General features: G+C 55.1%; 1 protein-coding gene across 2 annotated transcripts; it reads left to right on the forward strand.

The window, feature by feature from the left end:
• Positions 1-1,134: 1,134 nt before the first annotated feature.
• On the forward strand, positions 1,135-11,510 carry nlk.2 (nemo-like kinase, gene 2). 2 transcript variants are annotated; one of them, XM_031892495.1, is made up of 11 exons: positions 1,135-1,601; positions 4,584-4,713; positions 6,235-6,290; positions 6,689-6,795; positions 7,573-7,658; positions 7,866-8,075; positions 8,872-8,973; positions 9,065-9,151; positions 9,667-9,865; positions 9,963-10,105; positions 10,144-10,164. In XM_031892495.1, the coding sequence occupies exons 1-11, from the start codon at positions 1,357-1,359 to the stop codon at positions 10,147-10,149; spliced, it is 1,371 nt and encodes a 456-aa protein (XP_031748355.1). In that variant the 5' UTR covers positions 1,135-1,356; the 3' UTR covers positions 10,150-10,164.
• The last annotated feature ends 3,592 nt before the right edge of the window (positions 11,511-15,102 follow it).

Below are 15,102 nucleotides of genomic sequence, written 5' to 3' on the forward strand. Positions count from 1 at the left end.
CCCCTATAGCCCAGTCCCCCCTATAGCCCAGTCCCCCCCCTATAGCCCAGTCCCCCCCCTATAGCCCAGTCCCCCCCTATAGCCCAGTCCCCCCCTATAGCCCAGTCCCCCCTATAGCCCAAGTCCCCCCCCCCCCTATAGCCCAGTCCCCCCCTATAGCCCAGTCCCCCCCCCCCCCTATAGCCCAGTCGTCGCCCCCCTATAGCCCAGTCCCCCCCCCCTATAGCCAGTCCCCCCCTAACAGCCCAGTTCCCCCCTATAGCCAGTCCCCCCCCTATAGCCCAGTCCCCCCCCTATAGCCCAGTCCCCCCTATAGCCCAGTCCCCCCTATAGCCCAGTCCCCCCCTATAGCCCAGTCCCCCCCCTATAGCCCAGTCCCCCCCCTATAGCCCAGTCCCCCCCTATAGCCCAGTCCCCCCCCTATAGCCCAGTCCCCCCCCTATAGCCCAGTCCCCCCCTACAGCCCAGTCCCCCCCTATAGCCCAGTCCCCCCCCTATAGCCCAGTCCCCCCCCTATAGCCCAGTCCCCCCCCTATAGCCCAGTCCCCCCTATAGCCCAGTCCCCCCTATAGCCCAGTCCCCCCCTATAGCCCAGTCCCCCCCTATAGCCCAGTCCCCCCTATAGCCCAGTCCCCCCTATAGCCCAGTCCCCCCCCTATAGCCCAGTCCCCCCCCTATAGCCCAGTCCCCCCCCTATAGCCCAGTCCCCCCTATAGCCCAGTCCCCCCTATAGCCCAGTCCCCCCCCTATAGCCCAGTCCCCCCTATAGCCCAGTCCCCCCTATAGCCCAGTCCCCCCCTATAGCCCAGTCCCCCCTATAGCCCAGTCCCCCTATAGCCCAGTCCCCCCCTATAGCCCAGTCCCCCCTAGCCAGTCCCCCCTATAGCCCAGTCCCCCCCCTATAGCCCAGTCCCCCCCCTATAGCCCAGTCCCCCCTATAGCCCAGTCCCCCCCCCCTATAGCCCAGTCCCCCCTATAGCCCAGTCCCCCTATAGCCCAGTCCCCCCCCCCCTATAGCCCAGTCCCCCCTATAGCCCAGTCCCCCCTATAGCCCAGTCCCTTCCCGCTGCAGCGCACAGACCGCCCCTTCTCCCCGTACGGACAGGGAGGACACGTCCCCTTTAAGGGCGGCCCTTTAAGCCGCGGTGCATGCCGGGCCGCTGCATTGTTCCAGCTGATGCAGTACGGGGTCTCCGGAGCAGCGGGAGCAGGGACCCCCCTCCTCCTACACTGTGACTGCTGAGCATCGGGCCGACTGGGGGGCACCGGGGCCCTGATACCGCTAGCGCCATGTCCCTTCCCGCTGCCCGGGGCCGCTCGCTGTAGGAAGCCCAGTCCCGCTCTCTCCCTGCCCCCATGGCGTTTCAGGGCCCGGGGCGCTCCCTGCCGGGGCAGCTTTGCGCTGGGGTATTTGGCGGCCTCATTCAGCCCCCGCTGGGGCAAAAGTTCTACTGTCCCAATGGGGGGAGCGGCGGGGGAGGGGTGCCGGCTGTGCCCTCCCCTTTGCCCCAAGCGCTCAGCGCCCCCCAGTGTAACGGGGATGGGAGGGGGGAACCGGAGCCCGACAGGCCCATCGGATACGGGGCATTCGGAGTGGTCTGGTGAGTATGAACGGGGGGGCTAACCCTGTAGCTGGGGGTCACTGGGGGGGGCTAACCCTGTAGCTGGGGGTCACTGGGGGGGGCTAACCCTGTAGCTGGGGGTCACTGGGGGGGGCTAACCCTGTCACTGGGGGGGGCTAACCCTGTAGCTGGGGGTCACTGGGGGGGGCTAACCCTGTCACTGGGGGGGCTAACCCTGTCGCTGGGGGTCACTGGGGGCGGCTAACCCTGTAGCTGGGGGTCACTGGGGGGGCTAACCCTGTAGCTGGGGGTCACTGGGGGGGGCCTAACCCTGTAGCTGGGGGTCACTGGGGGGGGCCTAACCCTGTAGCTGGGGGTCACTGGGGGGGGGCCTAACCCTGTAGCTGGGGGTCACTGGGGGGGCCTAACCCTGTAGCTGGGGGTCACTGGGGGGGGCCTAACCCTGTAGCTGGGGGTCACTGGGGGGGGCCTAACCCTGTAGCTGGGGGTCACTGGGGGGGCCTAACCCTGTAGCTGGGGGTCACTGGGGGGGGCCTAACCCTGTAGCTGGGGGTCACTGGGGGGGGCCTAACCCTGTAGCTGGGGGTCACTGGGGGGGCCTAACCCTGTAGCTGGGGGTCACTGGGGGGGCCTAACCCTGTAGCTGGGGGTCACTGGGGGGGGCCTAACCCTGTAGCTGGGGGTCACTGGGGGGGGCCTAATCCCTGTAGCTGGGGGTCACTGGGGGGGGCCTAACCCTGTAGCTGGGGGTCACTGGGGGGGCCTAACCCTGTAGCTGGGGTCACTGGGGGGGGCCTAACCCTGTAGCTGGGGGTCACTGGGGGGGCCTAACCCTGTAGCTGGGGGTCACTGGGGGGGGCCTAACCCTGTAGCTGGGGGTCACTGGGGGGGGCCTAACCCTGTAGCTGGGGGTCACTGGGGGGGGCCTAACCCTGTAGCTGGGGGTCACTGGGGGGGCCCAACCCTGTAGCTGGGGGTCACTGGGGGGGCCTAACCCTGTAGCTGGGGGTCACTGGGGGGGGCCTAACCCTGTAGCTGGGGGTCACTGGGGGGGGGCAGTAGTGTAGCTGGGGGTCCCTGGCGGGGGGCAGTAGTGTAGCTGGGGGTCACTGGGGGGCTGGCACTGCCTCCTGTGGCCCCAACTCTCCCTGCTGCCAATATATATATGTGCCCTTAGCCCTGCCCGCTGCCCATAGGTGCCAATATATATGTGCCCTTAGCCCTGCCCGCTGCCCATAGGTGCCAATATATATGTGCCCTTAGCGCTGCCCATAGGTGCCAATATATATGTGCCCTTAGCCCTGCCCGCTGCCCATAGGTGCCAATATATATGTGCCCTTAGCCCTGCCCGCTGCCCATAGGTGCCAATATATGTGTGCCCTTAGCCCTGCCCGCTGCCCATAGGTGCCAATATATGTTTGCCCTTAGCCCTGCCCGCTGCCCATAGGTGCCAATATATATGGGCCCTAGCCCTGCCCGCTGCCCATAGGTGCCAATATATACGTGCCCTTAGCCCTGCCCGCTGCCCATAGGTGCCACAATATATGTGCCCTTAGCCCTGCCCGCTGCCCATAGGTGCCAATATATATGTGCCCTTAGCCCTGCCCGCTGCCCATAGGTGCCAATATATATGTGCCCTTAGCCCTGCCCGCTGCCCATAGGTGCCAATATATATGTGCCCTTAGCCCTGCCCGCTGCCCATAGGTGCCAATATATATGTGCCCTTAGCCCTGCCTGCTGCCCATAGGTGCCAATATATGTGTGCCCTTAGCCCTGCCTGCTGCCTATAGGTTTGCATAGCTGTGGCCCCTAGCCCTGCCCGTTGTCCTTATGGGGAATCCCTGGGGCCCATAGAAGTGTTTGCTGCCCATAGTGTAGAACAGGGATCCCCAACCAGTGGCTCAGGGGCAACATGTTGCTCCCCAACCCCTTGGATGTTGCTCTCAGTGCCCCCAAACCAGGGAGTTATTTTTGAATTCCTGACTTGGGGGCAAGTTTTGGTTGAATAAAAACAAGATTTCCTACCAAATAAAGCCCCCTGTAGGCTGATAGGGTGCATAGAGGCTGCATAACAGCCAATCACAGCCCTCATTTGGCTCCTCCATGAACTTTTATGGTGCTTGTGTTGCTCTCCAAGTCTTTTTACATTTGACTGTGGCTCCCGAGTAAGAAAGGTTGGGGATCCCTGGTGTAGAATGTGGCCCTAAGCACGGCCAATAGGAGGTGTTCACTGCCAAAATGTCCATTGAGATGACAAGAAGCAGTGCCGGGGCCCCCAGGGTATTCCTGCCGCCCTGAGTAGGAAATGACTGGGCCTGTGGCACTGCCTGCCCGGCATAGTGGGCAATGTGGGCGCTGCCTTAGCTGGGTGAGAGCTTTATATGTTAGAGATACCATATCCCCTTGGAGAAAGCAGAGACTGAAGGGCACCTCTATGGCTGGGTGGCACTGAATGCTGATGGCACTAATGGCTAATAGAGAAGCATTGCGCTGTATATAGAGCATGGTGGGCATCACTGGGCACAACGTTCCCTTCTTCTTGGCTGCAGGCACAGGGGACTGCAGGATTGAGAACCTATAGGGCACTTCTGTTGGTGGCATCTGGGTGCCCCTTGGGGTAGTGTATAATGTAGGCCATATAATGTAGGCCACTGGCATTATTCTTTATTATGCTCAAAGGAGCCCATTCTGGGACTGGAGATTACTGGGCATCTCAAGGGGCATTTGTATGGCACATTGCTCGGCAAGCTGAGAGGGATGTAGGATTGTGTGTTAATGGGTTATGTGCCCAGAATGGTCCTTTGTCCTGTACCCAGTGGGGTAACTACCACTGAGGGGTAACGGGCACAACTGCGGGCTGGGCTGCAGGGCAGATCCCTACAGGGTAATCAGTAAGGGGGCACCCGTTAGCTTAATGAAGCCAGGGGGGCAATCCTGGCATACCCCCACACACATTGTGGCACAGAGTCCCGTCTCATTCTGCTTCTGTTGGACCCACAGGTCGGTGACTGACCCTCGGGATGGCAAACGCGTTGCTCTCAAGAAGATGCCAAACGTCTTCCAGAACCTGGTGTCCTGCAAGAGGGTCTTCAGAGAACTCAAAATGCTCTGCTTCTTCAAACACGACAATGTAAGAGGCTGCGTGGCGCGGGTTGAGATGGGCACTGGGCTTTGGCTGCCCGTGTATCGGCAGAGATGGGCGCTGGGCTTTGGCTGCCCGTGTATCGGCAGAGATGGGCGCTGGGCTTTGGCTGCCCGTGTATCGGCAGAGATGGGGGGCTGGGCTTTGGCTGCCCGTGTATCGGCAGAGATGGGCGCTGAGCTTTGGCTGCCCGTGTATCGGCAGAGATGGGCGCTGGGCTTTGGCTGCCCGTGTATCGGCAGAGATGGGCGCTGGGCTTTGGCTGCCCGTGTATCGGCAGAGATGGGCGCTGGGCTTTGGCTGCCCGTGTATCGGCAGAGATGGGCGCTGGGCTTTGGCTGCCCGTGTATCGGCAGAGATGGGCGCTGGGCTTTGGCTGCCCGTGTATCGGCAGAGATGGGCGCTGGGCTTTGGCTGCCCGTGTATCGGCAGAGATGGGCGCTGGGCTTTGGCTGCCCGTGTATCGGCAGAGATGGGCGCTGGGCTTTGGCTGCCCGTGTATCGGCAGAGATGGGCACGTTGTGCCGCCAACCCTGGCGTTGTTCATCTGTCAGTGGGATGGGGTTAGCTGTAGTATCGTTACAGGAAGGCTTTACTGCATGTGGGGCACGTGGCTGGCACTACGGGACATACCTAAGCCTGGCACTGGTACCACTGTGTATACAAAATAAATATAATATATAAATATATAATAAAGACATTATTTTGTAACTTCTATAGTGGTGCAGATTTATATATATTTTGCAGCATTTCCCTCTTTGGCCACTAGAGGGTCCAGTCTGCACTTTTTATAGCTTTGGTTTATAATTATCCCATATTTTGCCCTTTGAGGTGAGTTAACCCCTGTGTATATGGCAAGTTGGTGCTAGACACATTGCAGCCCTGCTTTATGCTTAGAGATGTTACATGGACTGTAAAATGAATCGGTTGGCGTTCTGCTTGGCACTACCCTCCCTGATGGGCATGTGTGAGAGGTTGGAGCTGCCCTGTAGCTTTTTAGTGTTTTGGTACATTTCTGCCAAAGCTTCTCCTAAGCAGCTACAGTTAAGGGGACATTAGGAATGTGCCAGTGCATTATATTCATCTAAATATAGAAGGAATGTGCTTAAAGTTGTGTTTCAGACTGATTTATTGAGAAATTCCCCCCAAACCCCACTAGCCCCGCCCATCTGTTCCACTTCCTGCTGCCTCCTTTCCCAGGCTGTGCAGGGGGGCCAGCGGCACTGTAGGATAGGAACCAATCAGCAGCTAGGCTGAACTGATAGGGAACTGAAGCCTGTCTGTGCTTGTGTGACTGCAGGGCTGTGATTGGCTCTCCCCCTCCTACTGTGCTTCTGGCAGGGACTGTTAGGACACGCCCACCCCTCATGTGAAACCCAGACAGGGACCTGAGAGGATCTATAGGGAGCTCCAATAAAGGGGCCATTGTTACAGATAGGGTTAATGTTTAGCCCTATATGCTGAAAGGCAACATGGCTGCCGCTCTTTAACCCCGTCTGTTCCCCGCAGGTCCTGTCGGCACTGGATATCCTGCAGCCCCCGCAGATCGACTGCTTCGAAGAGATGTATCCTTACTCCTCGGGGCCCCACAGGGCAGGTTTCCCAGGGATTGGGCGTTGGGCAGGGGGTATAGGAAAAGCTTATCTGTTTCCATTTAGCACCAGATTCTCCATGAAGGCAAATTAGCGTTTGTGTTTGGGTCAGGAGAATCCTTTATGAAAAATACAGTATGAATCCCAAAATAAATGATTCCATGCATCCCTAGTGCAACTCTCGCTGTATTATCAGCCAACTGGGGGTGCTATTTCCCCAAGCAACGCTGACCCCACTACAGGAAGTCTTTATTTCTCGAGGCAAGCCCCAGCAGGAAGTGAGATGTGCACAGACTAATCTCCCCCCGACAAGCGAGGGAAATAAACCATATTGGCCAGTAGTTATGGTCTTTGACTTGCCGCCATGACAGATATGTGATCACAGAGCTGATGCAGACGGATCTACACAAGGTTATAGTGTCCCCGCAGCCACTCAGCTCCGACCACATCAAGGTTTTCCTCTATCAGATCCTACGCGGTAAGGATTGCCCTTCAGCTCTGCTTAGAATGGGGAATGCTCTGCTGGACTGGGGGGGGAATGCTCTGCAGGAATGGCTGGACTGGGGGGGGGGGGAATGCTCTGCAGGAATGGCTGGACTGGGGGGGGGGGAATGCTCTGCAGGAATGGCTGGACTGGGGGGGGGAATGCTCTGCAGGAATGGCTGGACTGGGAGATTGGGGGGGCGGGGGGGTTGGGATAGAAGGACTGGCAATTGCTGTCAAGGGACTGCTGCTGGGAAGGAAGGGATGATACTGGTTGAGTAGGTGCTGAGCAGGGTGCAGAGCAGGGTGGGGGGATGGCGGTACTGGGTGGGAGGATGGCGGTACTGGGTGGGAGGATGGCGGTACTGGGTGGGGGGGGATGGCGGTACTGGGTGGGGGGATGGCGGTACTGGGTGGGGGGATGGCGGTACTGGGTGGGGGGATGGCGGTACTGGGTGGGGGGATGGCGGTACTGGGTGGGAGGATGGCGGTACTGGGTGGGGGATGGCGGTACTGGGGGGGGATGGCGGTACTGGGTGGGGGGGATGGCGGTACTGGGTGGGGGGATGGCGGTACTGGGTGGGGGGGATGGCGGTACTGGGTGGGGGGGATGGCGGTACTGGGTGGGGGGATGGCGGTACTGGGTGGGGGGATGGCGGTACTGGGTGGGAGGATGGCGGTACTGGGTGGGGGTAGATGCGCAGTAAGGAAGGGATATTGAGGAGAGACGACGCTGAGCTGCAGATCTCATTGGCTGCTCTCTCCCTCACAGGCCTGAAGTATTTGCACTCGGCTGGGATCCTGCACAGAGACATTAAACCGGGGAACCTGCTTGTCAACAGCAACTGTGTCCTGAAGGTGCAGCCCCCCCCCCCAAACGTTACACTTGGTCTCTTCCTTTACTTTCACTCTCTCTCCTGCACCCACCTGTGTGCTCTGCCCCAGCCCTGCATTACTCCATTTACTCCTTCTGTTCCTCTCACCATTCACTCGCTCTGCCCCTTCCCCGTCAGACACCCCAGATCATACCATTAACCCTTCCTCTCCCCCCCCCCCCCCCCACAGATCTGTGACTTTGGCCTGGCCCGGGTGGAGGAACTGGACGAGTCCCAGCACATGACCCAGGAAGTAGTAACTCAGTACTACCGGGCCCCTGAGATCCTGATGGGGAGTCGGCACTACCGCAGTGCCATCGATATCTGGTCTGTCGGCTGCATCTTCGCTGAACTCCTGGGGCGCAGGATCCTGTTCCAGGCACAAAGCCCCATTCAGCAGGTACCCAGAATCCCTTAGGGGCAGCCCTCAGCAGGTACCCACAATCCCTTAGGGGCAGCCCTCAACAGCTACCCACAATCCCTTAGGGGCAGCCCTCAACAGCTACCCACAATCCCTTAGGGGCAGCCCTCAACAGCTACCCACAATCCCTTAGGGGCAGCCCTCAACAGCTACCCACAATCCCTTAGGGGCAGCCCTCAACAGCTACCCACAATCCCTTAGGGGCAGCCCTCAACAGCTACCCACAATCCCTTAGGGGCAGCCCTCAACAGCTACCCACAATCCCTTAGGGGCAGCCCTCAACAGCTACCCACAATCCCTTAGGGGCAGCCCTCAACAGCTACCCACAATCCCTTAGGGGCAGCCCTCAACAGCTACCCACAATCCCTTAGGGGCAGCCCTCAACAGCTACCCACAATCCCTTAGGGGCAGCCCTCAACAGCTACCCACAATCCCTTAGGGGCAGCCCTCAACAGCTACCCACAATCCCTTGGGTTGAGCCATTTCCTAGTCTGCATACAGTCTCCTATAGGAGCAGGTAGCCATTGCCAGTAACACATTTGGACAAGTAGCTATTGTTCATGAAGTTCTGGGCCAGAACCTGATGTAAGCAATTTGGAATCCTATAGGAATAGTATCTCCTTGTTGGATAAAACTCAAACTGCTGTCATTGGTCCGAATTCCTTGGGCGGGACCAGTACTGTACTGTGAACATGGGGAGCCTATGCAAAGCCGCCTTGAGCCCACAATGCTGTTAATGTGGGTTCCTTTGGGTAATGGTGTGTTCCCCCCACAGCTGGACCTGATCACCGACCTCCTGGGCACCCCCCCTCTCACCGCAATGCGCTCGGCCTGTGAGGGAGCAAGAGCTCACATTCTGCGTGGGCCCCACAAGCCGGTAAGTGAGGAGACGCTGTGGGCAGATGGAGCCTCTATACATGTTACTGTATCTGTGTTGCACTTAACTGTGTCCTAATGTCTCTCTGCAGCCGTCCCTCTCGGTCCTGTACATGCTGTCGGGAGAAGCTACCCATGAGGCCGTTCACCTCCTGTGCCGGATGCTGCTGTTTGACCCGGTGAGCCAATCCTGTCCTTTGAGTCTGTATGTATTGGAAAAACTTCTTTTTTACACCGATTCTCTATTACAAGCAGCTGAACTGCTGCTCTTTTACTGACTTTCTTGTCTAGTGTAAAGCTCCGCCCTTCCTTTGCTTTTGAAGCCCTCCTTCCCTCCCCGACTAGGAAGACCACAGAGAGGTGCCTACTGAGCATGCCTGATTGCTGCAGAGGCAGTGAGCATGCTCAGTAGGCACCTCTCTGATGTCTTCATAGCCAGAGAGGGCTCAGGAAGCAAAAGAAGGGCGGAGCTTCATACTAGACAAGGAAGTCAGTAAAAGAGCTGCAGTTCAGTTGCTTCTAACAGAGAAAGGAATGTTATTTATTTACCCCCCCCCCTCCTTGTTTCCTGTGGGGTGTGCACTGAGCGCCTTCTATGGATCCCAAGTGGAATTGGGCGGTTCCCCTCGCCACAGACATGCACTAGTGAGAGCGATCCAGACAGTAAGGCATTAACCCTATAATGTGCTTGCAGCTGAAGCGGATCTCTGCCAAGGATGCCCTGGCCCACCCCTACCTGGAGGAAGGGCGCCTGCGCTACCACACGTGTATGTGTCACTGCTGCTACTCCGTGTCCTCTGGGCGTGTCTACACTGCGGACTTCGAGCCCACGGCCACCAACCGATTTGATGACTCCTACGAGAAAAGCCTCACCTCCGTCTGGCAGGTCAAAGGTCAGTGTCTCCATATTAACCCCCTGCGTGTTCTGATTCCTTGTCCTGTTTCTCACCCACCTACATCTTGTATCTTTCTCTGCTTTATTTTACACAGAGCTGGTTCATCGCTTTATCACAGACCAACAACAGGGAAAGCGCCCCCCTCTGTGCATTAATCCGCACTCTGCCGCCTTCAAAACCTTCATCAGGTCGGTAACGGTGGCCCTCGCTGGGGCTCATTTCCCACTGACAGGAATGGTGTGATCCACCTTCATCCCCCAGTTGTACCCCAGATGTGCTGAGTGGCCAGTAGGTGGGCGGTAGTCTGGGGCCACACTGGTATCTCTCTGTACAGGCTATGAGCAAACTTAGGGGGCTGTTCCTGCTGAATTGTGCTTAGTACAGGGGAATCCCTATGTGCCATAGGTTTATGGTATCTCTCTGTACAGGCTATGAGCAAACTTAGGGGGCTGTTCCTGCTGAATTGTGCTTAGTACAGGGGAATCCCTATGTGCCATAGTTTTATGGTATCTCTCTGTACAGGCTATGGGCAAACTTAGGGGGCTGTTCCTGCTGAATTGCGCTTATGCAAAGGGGTAATTATATGATGTGTATTTTTCTCCCCTAGATCGACGGCGTGGCATTCCTCAAAGGTTTCCAAGAAGGAAGAGAGATGAACCCCCTCAGGTTTTGGCCTCCCGTCTCGCTCTCCTTGGGCTGTTAAACCCCCGGGGCATGGAGTGACATGGAGCTGCTGTATGGGAGTATCTCGCTTGCTTGCCCCTATCCCCCGAGGCCCGTTCCCTGTTTATGTTCTACCCGGCAACCCCAACACCTTCCTCGTTGATCACCAAACCGCTGGCTGCATTTGGCCTCCCAGAATCCTGTGTGGTTCCATTCCTCCCCCCAATGGGGGGGCGGCCGTGATTGGCTGAGGGCCCTGTTCCATGGATAAAGGACGCTGTAAATATTTTCTGTACAGAGTTTTTCTCTGCCTTATCCAACTCTCCCCTCTCCGGCACTGCCCCGATGTCCCGACCCACATCTACAGTCTGAACACTCTGGCGCCCCAGCCGTGCATATTTTTATTTTTGCCCCAAAGCAACGACCATTTCTCTATTTTATACACTGGGAAATGTGATTGGCTACAGTGGTACCTTGTAGGCGCTTCTCGTACCCCCTTACATTGCTCTGGTACAGCAATGACACTTGGGGGTTACAGACTCCCCCCAATGGCCGCAGCTGGTATTGCAAGGGGCTGTGGTAGGTTCCATCATTAACCCTGTTGTTCCTGGGGACAGAGCTGCAATAGCCAATGGCAGGGCACGTTCCTAGACCGAATATGTTTGACTGTTTATCCTCCCTTCTCACAATATCCTCATTTTTAACTTATATCTTGTGTACAGATGTGTGTATCACGTTGTGTTAGGGCGAGTGAAATGTATCACTGTACCAATGGTTTGAAACCCATTCAATAATCTACCTCTTCCATTAAGTGTTTATTTTTATTATGATTTATGTTTAAATATTTTTTTTTTTTTTCCTTAATGTGAAAAAAAAAACCCAGAATCCCTGAAAACTTGAATTTAGCGTCTAAAAGGTTTTATTTAGTGCCTGTTGGGTGAGCCCAGCAGCTTAAATAAACTCTTTCCTGCCTTTTAAACTCTTGTCTCTTGTGCTGTTTGTCCGGCTGAACTGGTAATGGAGCTGGGTTAGTTCTGTCCCCTTGGATCTCCCAAGTCCGATTAAACTGTTATGTGGGGGCTCTGAGTTCCCAGGTTTATAGGAGAGGTGCATAGCAGTACTGGGGGTCCAGAATGCTCAAAGTAAAGGGCTGTTGGTTTGGATTGTAAGGGCCCTGTTAGTATTAGAGCCCAGATCCTCCACTACCCAATCAGGTTGCTCTAAACCTGCCCCTATTGCGCCTGGTACAGAATAGCTATGTGTCTGCAATGTGCTACATCCAGACCTTCAGCATTCATTGCTCTGAAACTATGCCCCACGCCGATCCCTTCCAGAGCCGACCCAAAACTACAACCGATCCCTTCCAGAGCCGGCCTAAATACTACAACCGATCCCTTCCAGAGCCGACCCAAAACTACAACCGATCCCTTCCAGAGCAGGCCTGAATACTACAACCGATCCCTTCCAGAGCCGGCCTAAATACTACAACCGATCGCTTCCAGAGCCGGCCTAAATACTACAACCGATCGCTTCCAGAGCCGGCCTAAATACTACAACCGATCCCTTCCAGAGCAGGCCTGAATACTACAACCGATCCCTTCCAGAGCCGGCCTAAATACTACAACCGATCCCTTCCAGAGCAGGCCTGAATACTGCAACCGATCCCTTCCAGAGCCGGCCTAAATGCTACAACCGATCCCTTCCAGAGCAGGCCTGAATACTACAACCGATCCCTTCCAGAGCCGGCCTAAATACTACAACCGATCCCTTCCAGAGCCGGCCTAAATACTACAACCGATCCCTTCCAGAGCAGGCCTGAATACTACAACCGAACCCTTCCAGAGCCGGCCTAAATACTACAACCGATCCCTTTCAGAGCTAGCCTAAATGCTACAACCGATCCCTTCCAGAGCCCGACCCCAAACTACAACCGGTCCCTTCCAGAGCCGGCCTAAATACTACAACCGGTCCCTTCCAGAGCCGGCCTAAATACTACAACCGGTCCCTTCCAGAGCCGGCCTAAATACTACAACCGATCCCTTCCAGAGCCGGCCCAAATGCTACAACCGATCCCTTCCAGTGCTGGCCTAAATGCTACAACCGATCCCTTCCAGAGCCGGCCCTCAAATTAACACCAAACCATCTGCCAAACAGACTCTTCAAATAATCACCACAGCTCCAGTTGTGCCAAACCTTCTGCCTTTGCTCCTCCAGGAACTGCTTCTTCCACCTGCAACTGTCTGCTGCTTCTTCATCTTCTATGTGCCAAGATACCCCCAGATGATTCCCCCATGGTTTCAAAGATCCATGAATTTCCACCAGTTGCTGCTTCCTCCATTTAAAGCACCTTCTTTTTGCTTCCACTACAAATTCAACTGTTGCCCCCAATCTGCAATCCATCTTCCTCTTCAAACTGCAATTTGCCTCCAGTTGTTGCCTCCTCATCTTCGAAATGCTCTGCACATCAAACATCAGGACTCAGTTGATCGTAGCTACCGGGACTCCAGAAATACAAACTACAATGATGCCACCCAGGCCCTATATCCAGCTGCCACATCTTTGTACCTTCTCCCTCCCAGACTGGACTTCATACCTGATCTTCATATCTCATTTAAACCAACAGGATTCCCCAGGTTTTGCTTCCAGCTACCAACTCATCAATTGTCCCAGTTCCTTCAGATGGGGACTCCACCATAGCAAGTTGCCTTTCTCTCTGAAATACCCCCCCCCCCCCCAGGAATTGCCACCACTTTCTGTATAAAGTGCCCCATCTCCCCTGGGCTGTGCCTGCCCCAGTTCAGACTGCCTAACCCTTGGAGCTCCCATTATACCCCAGCTCTTCCAACTGCAAGTTGTGCCTCAACCCATTCAAACCGCCATCTTGTTTGCCCCCAAGCACTGCTGTCTTCTTTTCAGAGTTGCTTCTTCTCTACCATCCCCATTAATCATCTTCCTTCTCAAACTGCCCCTTTTCCCCCTCAGCAGATGCAACCTCCTCCTCAAAGTACCCCCTGCACCCACATGCACTTTTCATCTTTTTTAAATGATCCCTTCTGCCCACGAGATGCTTTGTCTTCATTAAACTTCCCAGCTCCCCAGGCTATAGCTCTCTAAATATAACCCTCTTCTTCAAATGCCCATTTTACCCCAAGATTTGAGTGTTTTTTTTTTTTTAAAACCTACCTACACCAGCCAGTGCCCCCTCCTCTATAAATCTGCCTCTTCATACAATTTCCCCTAAAGATGCAGTTGGGTTTGTACATTGCTGCTGGTATCAAGGAAATAATAAGATTACATAGAAGCCCAGTAGCCAGACGAATGGGAATATTTTATGGTAGAGATGTATATGGCGACGCGTCGTGGTTTTTCTTGACATACTAAACTGACGTGCACAAATAACGAAAGTACTGATTAAAGTTTCTTTCATAAGACAAAGTTTTAGTTTTACTTCCCCTTTAACCAATACACACACAGGGCTGAGAGGTGGAGCAGAGAGTGCTTCAGTGTGTGTCTCTCGGCCTGGAGATGTGACTGCTTAATGCCATCGCTCAGCAAGAAAACCACCAAACTGATGTGCTACAGGGAGGGATTGACTAAACTGCGCTCAACACAGGCAGTAAACAAACACGTTGTTAGGGAAACAGACACCCTGCATCAGAGTATTGGCTTCCTCCCCTGCACCTACACCTTCATTTTATTCCCTTTATCTGCAGGCAAATTAGGGTTTATATGTGAGCTCTTTCATGTGCTGCACACTAGCAAATAAGCTCCCCGTTCTTCTTCTCTCAGGAGTCAGAACCATCAGTGCAGGCAATATAAAGGGGCAGATATAGAATTCAATAGCAATTACATTTACTATTAAAGCATTATATCCCCCAAGGATCTCTTTGGCTGCTAAGAGGCAAGGAAAGGAGTCTACCAAGCTGTGTTTAGTTACTGGGGCACAAAGGGTGGTGGGTTTGGCTAGAGAGGACACTAGCGCCCCCTGTAGGTAGCCAGCCGAGGTTGCAGGTACATTACTGACTTGCAGAGGTGCCATGGCTGCCGCTGGGGATAGAAACTGTATATAGAGAGACCGGGGGCCTTATACACAATGCATTTGATCAGATTGAGATCCCCTACTCTTATTGGTTATAGAGTTTCCATTCATCTCTATGGGAATCACATTGTGTGTTGTATCCTCATTCTTTCCATAGGGTCTCATGTGAATAACACGGCCATGTTCCAGCCCTGGGATGTATGTATGTATGTATATGTTTATTTATAAAGTGCTACTTATGTACCCAGCGCTTTACAGTAGAATACATTAATACAAACAGGGGGTTATTAATATAATAATAGATAAATACAAAGTATCACAATAAATACAAGATACAGCTGGGATCACTGGTGTGTGCTTAGCCTGATTCCCCGGGGCTGGGTATGGAGTGTAAGCCTGCTATGGCAAGGCCATAATAACTCCTGCCTGGGGTCCCCCTGGCGCTGCAGGCCCTACACATTCCCAGGCCGGCCACCCCCCCGGCTTTTGCACATATGGGGTGCGGCTCACTCCCCGATGGGTCGGGTTCGGG

The sequence above is a fragment of the Xenopus tropicalis genome, chromosome 9 (genome assembly GCF_000004195.4).
Source record: "Xenopus tropicalis strain Nigerian chromosome 9, UCB_Xtro_10.0, whole genome shotgun sequence".
NCBI classification, from domain to species: Eukaryota; Metazoa; Chordata; class Amphibia; order Anura; family Pipidae; genus Xenopus; species Xenopus tropicalis.

Bases quoted from the DNA above. Each gene is read 5' to 3' on its own strand.
- nlk.2 (XM_031892495.1), top strand. From the start codon at position 1,357: ATGGCGTTTCAGGGCCCGGGGCGCTCCCTGCCGGGGCAGCTTTGCGCT. The intron at 1,602-4,583 runs GTGAGTATGAAC...TTGGACCCACAG, and splicing joins GGGGCATTCGGAGTGGTCTG to GTCGGTGACTGACCCTCGGG. The intron at 6,291-6,688 runs GTATCCTTACTC...CCGCCATGACAG, and splicing joins ATCGACTGCTTCGAAGAGAT to ATATGTGATCACAGAGCTGA.